The sequence below is a fragment of the Spinacia oleracea genome, chromosome 2 (assembly GCF_020520425.1).
Source record: "Spinacia oleracea cultivar Varoflay chromosome 2, BTI_SOV_V1, whole genome shotgun sequence".
In the NCBI taxonomy this organism is placed as follows: Eukaryota; Viridiplantae; Streptophyta; class Magnoliopsida; order Caryophyllales; family Amaranthaceae; genus Spinacia; species Spinacia oleracea.
This window is the reverse complement of record NC_079488.1, coordinates 11,139,152-11,146,372: the sequence shown is the minus strand read 5'-3', so window position 1 is coordinate 11,146,372 and position 7,221 is coordinate 11,139,152. Positions and strand designations below refer to the sequence as shown.

Sequence of the window (7,221 nt, the reverse complement as noted above, 5' to 3'; positions counted from 1 at the left end):
TAAACTTCATGAAACACTGGGTTTCGAATCCTATAAGACCTTAGGATTTTGTTTTTTTAATGTTTTTTTCCTATCTAATTATTGTTTGATCCTTTTAAAACAAAAAAGAATTTACGAATTTTACGTAAAATTCGTGCAACTTTGATCAAAATTAAAATAGTTTCAAACGTGCATATAATTTATTTATTACCACTATTTCCCATATGAAGTTTAAACGTCACATTAAACACTGCCCCCCACTTATAAATAAAATTCATAATTATGGGATCAAAATGTTAAAATTTGACCTTAGAATTTTTTTTGTCATGTTATCACATGTTATGGGATCAATATATTTTCATAACTAAATATTTTTTGATCCCTTTAAAACATAATAGATTTTAGTTAAAATATACCCCTCCAAAAAATTCGTACATGAACGATCAAAATTCAAATAGTTCAAACGTATATATAATTTATTAACACTATTTCCCAAGAAGTAGTTTAAACGTCACATTGTCCCTATATAAATATAATTCATGATAAAATTTCAAACTTCATCTTGGGGTTTTAGAGTACTGTAAAATTTTCTCTCCTTGCCGTGAAGTACTAGCTGCCACAAGGCCCACAACGATAGAACCGACGACAACTTTTTCTGGCGTATACTTCCGGCTTCCATTGCCGGGTGAGAACTGTAACATTTTAATAACTTATTAATGTTAATTAGATATTATTATCATTTTTTATATTGCGATTTTGATTTAATAGACGTAATTTGAATGATGTGAAAATTGTTCATTAAGGTGATGAATCGATATTTTCGTAAAGTAATATTATGGTGCCTATTATTTTATGTACTTTTTTGTAAGCCATAAGATTATATTGTCAATTCATGACTATCTTACACCTTATCTTACAATCACCACAGTGAAATGAAGACTGATTCCCACATTTCACGCAAAGATGTGAATATAGACCTAAATGAAGTGTTATATGATATGGCAGAGCTTCGTTTGCGTGGAGAGACATCAAACCAAGCCGTGCATGATAACGCACTGGAGAATCAGTTTAATGATGACAATGTAACTACAAATTTCAATATAGACCTAAATGAATGTGTGGAGGAGACCATTGAGTTGTCTTCAAGTGATGTGGTAGAAAAGGGCGAGGAGCTTCGTACATATGATGTTGTGGAGGAGGCTGAGGTGGACGAGGAGGCCATTGAGTTGTCTTCAAATGATGTGGTGGAACAGGGCGAGGAGGCTCAGGAGGATGAGGTAGCTCAGGAGGATGAGGAGGCTCAGGAGGATGAGGAGCCATCCGTAAACCATGTTGATAAAATCCCAACTGTGGGGATGTCCTTTACTTCGGGCAATGAATTTGCTGATTACTGCCATAAGTATGCGTATAATAAAGGTTTTGAGTTCTCTGTGAGATCAAGTTCATTAATACATGAGTACCGTGAAGAAGGAGTTAACAAAAAGGGGGTAGGGGATAAAGAGCCCATGTATCATATGATGAGAAGGATTCGATTTATTTGTAACAAAGGAGCCCCGAAAAGGGGGGAAAGAACTAAAGTTACGGGGTGTAAGGTGTTTGTAGATGCGCGGCTAGAGAATGACATGATGGTAATCAAGCATTGTGATTTGTCTCACAATCATGATCTTTATCCGGATCACACCCGGCTAATGGCGAACTATCGATGTATTGATGAACAATCTTTTCAAAAGATGGTTCTGAATGATGCAGCTGGGATATCTTTGAATAAGAGCTTTAACTCGCTTGTGATTGGGAGTGGAGGACATGCAAATGTATCATACAATCACCGCGACCTGAGAAATGCAGTGAACTTGGAACGTAGGCGTACCATTTTTGGAGGTGATGCAGCTGCTGTTGAAGCACACTTTAAGAAAATGCATGAATTCAATAAAGACTTCTACAGTGCAATCCAAACGGATAAAGAAGGGAAGCTCTTGAACGTTTTCTGGGCTGATGCAAGGTGCAGGGCACAATACAAAGATTTTGGAGATATTATCACATTTGATACAACTTTCCTATGCAACAGGTATGATACATGTATCCTACATGATATATATTTTTTGAAAAAACACCATTTTAACATTTACGGGATCATTAATGTTTTATAAACAGTTATAATTTTTATTTTTTTGAAAAAAAGTTGAACATAGCATCTGTATTTAAAAATACATTAGATTATCATTTATAGGATGATTTATGTTTATTAATTAAAATGGATTAAGTTTCAATTTATAGGATCTTATTAGTATCATTTATGTTTCATAAACTTCTTTTTCATTTAAAACACATCATATTTTATTTTAGAGGATCATTTGTATTTATTAAATATTGAACATAGCTTCTGTATTTAAATACGAATGATTATCATTTATAGGATGATTTATGTTTATTATTGAAAATGGATTAAGTTATAATTTATAGGATCGTATTAGTATCATTTATGTTTCATAAACTTCTTTTTCATTTAAAACACATCATATTTTATGTTAGAGGATCATTTGTATTTAATAAATATTGAACGTAGCATCTGTATTTAAAATACATTAGATTATCATTTATAGGATATGTTTATTAATGAAAATGGATTAAGTTACAATTTATAGAATCGTGTTAGTATCATTTATGTTTCATAAACTTATTTGTCATTTAAAACACATCATATGTTAATTTAACGGATCATTTTATATTTACTAAACATTGACGTTGTTGATTGGATAAGTAACAACAATGATGCGAATAATATATCTTTTAACTTTATTTATCAGGTACAAAATGCCTTTTGCTCCTTTTATTGGTTGCAATCATCACGGCTCATCAATCGTCCTTGGTGCTGCCCTAATAACCTACGAGGATGCAGAATCATTTGTTTGGGTATTCGAACAATGGCTGCAGTGTATGGGAAAACCCCCAATGGGCATCATCACCGATCAGTGTAAGGCTATTGGAAAGGCAGTCCAGACTGCATTTCCTGGTGTGCCGCATAGGTTATGTGTTTGGCATATTATGCAGAATGCAAGCAGAAACTTGGGCAAATATTCGAGCTGGAAAGAAATAGATAAAGATTTTCAAGTAGTCGTGCACGACACACTGACCATCGAAGAATTTGATGATGCATGGAAATCCATGGTTACGAAATTTGGGTTACAGAACGACAAATGGATAAATGAAACTTATCGTATTCGGGCCAGTTGGGCCCCTGGTTATTGGCGGAGCTCATTTTGGGCTGGAATGTCATCGTCACAAAGGAGTGAAGGAATGAACCGCTTTTTCAAAACATATGTAGGCTTAAACACGTGTTTGATACAATTCATGAAGCAATTTGAGGCAGCTCTTAGAGGAAAAGTGGAAGAGGAAAAGAAGTTACATCTCGACTCACAAAATAAACCATATACTTATAACAACACCCTAATTGCGGAGGTAGTGTTCTGCAAGGCATACACCAATACAAAGTTTAAAGAGGTGAGGGGTGAGGTGATGGGTCTGACGCACACAAATATTGTGAGTACTGGCCGTGACGGCACAAAAATCTTATATGATGCGGTGGAGAAGATCCCAATCCCCGTACATAAAGCAAAGCAGAAGACTTTTCAGGTTACCATTGACAAAGAAATGGGTGAGTTTACTTGCTCATGTATGCTTTTTGAGTTTCGGGGAATTTTGTGCAGGCACATCATTCGTGCGATTCATTGTGAGGATGTCAACTCTATACCTGATAAGTACATTTTGACTAGATGGAGGAAAAACGTAGTTAGGGATTACGAGAGTATCAAGGTTGAGTATTATGACCCAAATGACTCAACCCAAGTGAAAAACAGTAGGGAGGTAGCAAAACGGAACAACTACATTTCTACGTTGGCACTGCACAATAGTGAGACACTCTCGATTTTTATGGAAGCCACTGAAAAAATGCGTGAGAGTCTCGAAGATACAATTGGTATTAAGAGGACTGATGGTGATGATTTTATGGACTGGTGGGACCCTTCGAGTAAGAGGGTGTTTGGCCGCCGTAGGATAAGGCCAAAGGAAAACAATAAACAACACCTCGAACGCTCCGCAGTGCCAGTTGAAGGGGCCAGTAAAGATCCGATAGACCAAAGAGGCAAAGGTAGGGCTCAAGAGAAAAGGAAAAAGCACCCAGCTGAGAAAAAAACAAGGAAAAGGCGAAAAAATGTTGTGCACGACACAGACGAGGATATGGACGAGGTATGATCTTTTAATTCCATTCGTTAGACTACACCTCAAATAAAGAAAATAAATTGTAGTCCATCAAAATAAATCATTCTAGTTTTTGCGATGTTACAATATTATATACATAATCTATTTATGCTAGCTAATTTTTTCATATAAAAGGGTTTATGTTCTTCATTCTTGTTTTTAAAGATTAATTATTGTATATATAGAATCTTTTTCTGTTATTATATGTATATATAGGGTTTATTTTATATTTTATACAAGTACGACGAGAATATTGTGGTACAAATACTAATACAAAGTATAGAAATCATAATATTGCATAACATATTATTCTGTTTTTTTGATTGAATTTTCTCTTTTGTGTTCGATTTTGCAAAGGAGAATGATGAGGCATTGCCAAATGGAGAACAAGGCCATGTTGATGCTGGTAGAAGTGCTGGTGTAACTGATTCTTACTACGGTGGATATCAATATTACGGCGGAAATTTTATCAATCCGGGATACAATCCTAACTTTTTCGCACCCAGCAGCAGTAATTATCGTCCGAATATATATCTGAACCAGCAACCACTTGGAAGAGGTTATCCCAACTTCAGCGTGAGGAATCCGCAACAGCTTTCACAGTCATACATGTCGCAAGGATCAAACCAATATTCAGCTATGCGTCCAGGCTTTTGACAATATTTACATTATCATGTTTTGATGTACTGGATATTTTAGTTGACAACTGCGTTTTGGAATCACCATTATCTAGCTATACCATTTTCCTTCTTTTGATTTTACAAGTGTTGTTGTGTTAGTTTTTATAATTTACATTATCATGTTTTGATGTACTGAATATTTTTGTTGACTACTGTGTTTTGGAATCACCATCATCTAGCTATATTATCATGATTGTTGTTTTAATAGGATCACTTTTATTAAGAAGTGATCAAATGTTGCAACTAATACGTCTTGTAGTCTTGTCACAATGGGCACCACAATGCTACCTAATTTTTCAGTTTATTTCCATGTGTTCCAAGCTTCCCTAAGGTAGCTTTTTTTTGTTGAAGGTATTATATGATGTTATAAGATCATATTTGTTAATATGGTATCATACAATAAATTACCAATCACACAGAATAGTGTAAAAATATATATGTTCCACATAACAAGCACAAGAACAGTAAAGCTATACGTTTTTTTTTTTATATTCTTGAGGCGAATAGTAGCTTTAAGTTTATTGAATATCATATTAAACCTGAATAGTAAGCGTTTTTTTAATTCTTGACGCGAATAGTAGCTTTAAGTTTATTGAATATCATATTAAACACGAAGGGTTTCATGTTCGATGTATTTCATTAAGTTGGAGAATATAGTTCGTGAAGGTGGTATCATTCCAAGCGTTCAATCTTCATGAACTTTTTTTAAAAAAAAAAAGGGTTAAGTGCGAATTAGTCAAAATATTTTATTTAAAAAAGATGTTTAAAAGTTTTTATCTTATAACTTTTTTAAAAAATCGGTTAACAAAATACAACATGATTTTAGTTTCTTTGAAAGGGTTTGTAGTACATAGGATAAATAAAAGCCATAATGATTGTGGTTTTATCGATTTTGATTTCGTCATGTAAATATTGATCCCATAAATATGTGATATAAAAAAAAATTATATGAAAAAAATTCCTAATTTGAAATTTTATTATGAATTTTATTTATAAGTGGGGGGCAGTGAGAATAAATTATATGCACGTTTGAAACTATTTTCATTTTGATCAAAGTTGCACTAATTTTTTGGAGGGGTATATTCTACGTAAAATCTATTTTGTTTTAAAAGGATCAAACAATATTTAGATAGGGAAAAAAACGTAAAAAATGTATTTGATTTCTTTATGTAAATATTGATCCCATAAAACATGTGATATTAAAAAAAACAAAATCCTAAGGTCTTGTTAGGATTCGAACCTTGGTGTTCTATGAAGTTTAGGAAGTGTTCAAGTAACCAATATGACAAAGGGGTATCAGCACGTCTAGTTTGCAATACAAATTAATTTGACCATTCAAATACGGATTCTTTTAAAAAGGATGATCCCATAAACTAGTGTACTGATTTTAAAAATAAAAATTTTTTAAAATAGATACGGAAATAGATACGGAGTATGAAATTCTTTTCAACACGTCTATAGTTTAAACATAAATTCTTTTCATCTATTTAAAATTATGATTTTATTTGTTTTTTGATGTACTTAAAATTGGAGGTGATTCCACGACATCATAATTCATGTTAAAGTAGATGGTTTAAGTTGTTATCGTATTTTATGGAAGTATCATTGCAAAATCATCTGTTACGATGGCATTAGTACTTTAGAAAATTTTATAAGCGTTTTTATACAATAGGATTATTATGACCACACCTTTTCCTATAATACAATACAATAATAAAATAAGTCGTGAAGGCTTGGCAAATGAATTAACTTCGCCACTTGAGTATTTACCACATGTTATAGATATGTTGAATTATGAACCCAAGTTCGATTCGTAATGCACAAAAAGGGGAACTGGGAGAAAATAGTTTTATTTTTATTTTGATTTATTTTGTTAATAATAAAATTTATATTTGAGGAGTTCATGTTTGAATTTGTGGGAGCATTACAAGTTTATACACAAACTTCTTATTAACTTCATTTGTTAATCCGTCATATAAAAATTTTCATAGCTTACTATGTTGTGCTGATACCCCCTGCTAAATTGGTTACTTAATCATCTCTTCACTACGGTAAACCCGTGTTCGATCCTACTGAATGGTTAAAAAAAAAATTCCTCTTTTTTTCTATCTGGTTTTTTATTTCTGGTTTTATGTGAGAGAGTATATTTTATTCAAACTCTAAAATCAAAATACATTTGTGAGTATCTTTTATTCAATTTATAGAATCATAAACATAACTCATACGATTTCATGTAGCTTCAACATCCCATTGTCACTTAACTAAACAAAGCAGCCATTGTCACTAACAATTCATCATTTCCAGTTTC

General features: G+C 32.9%; 1 protein-coding gene across 1 annotated transcript; it reads left to right on the top strand.

The window, feature by feature from the left end:
* Positions 1–911: 911 nt before the first annotated feature.
* Positions 912–4,890, top strand: LOC130467219 (protein FAR1-RELATED SEQUENCE 6-like). Its single transcript, XM_056835659.1, has 3 exons — positions 912–2,044; positions 2,784–4,221; positions 4,591–4,890. The coding sequence occupies exons 1-3, from the start codon at positions 912–914 to the stop codon at positions 4,888–4,890; spliced, it is 2,871 nt and encodes a 956-aa protein (XP_056691637.1).
* The last annotated feature ends 2,331 nt before the right edge of the window (positions 4,891–7,221 follow it).

Excerpts from the sequence above, each read along its gene's own strand:
- LOC130467219 (XM_056835659.1), top strand. The coding sequence starts at position 912 with ATGAAGACTGATTCCCACATTTCACGCAAAGATGTGAATATAGACCTA. Across the intron at positions 2,045-2,783 it reads ACAACTTTCCTATGCAACAG|GTACAAAATGCCTTTTGCTC; the intron begins GTATGATACATG and ends TTTATTTATCAG. Across the intron at positions 4,222-4,590 it reads CAGACGAGGATATGGACGAG|GAGAATGATGAGGCATTGCC; the intron begins GTATGATCTTTT and ends GATTTTGCAAAG.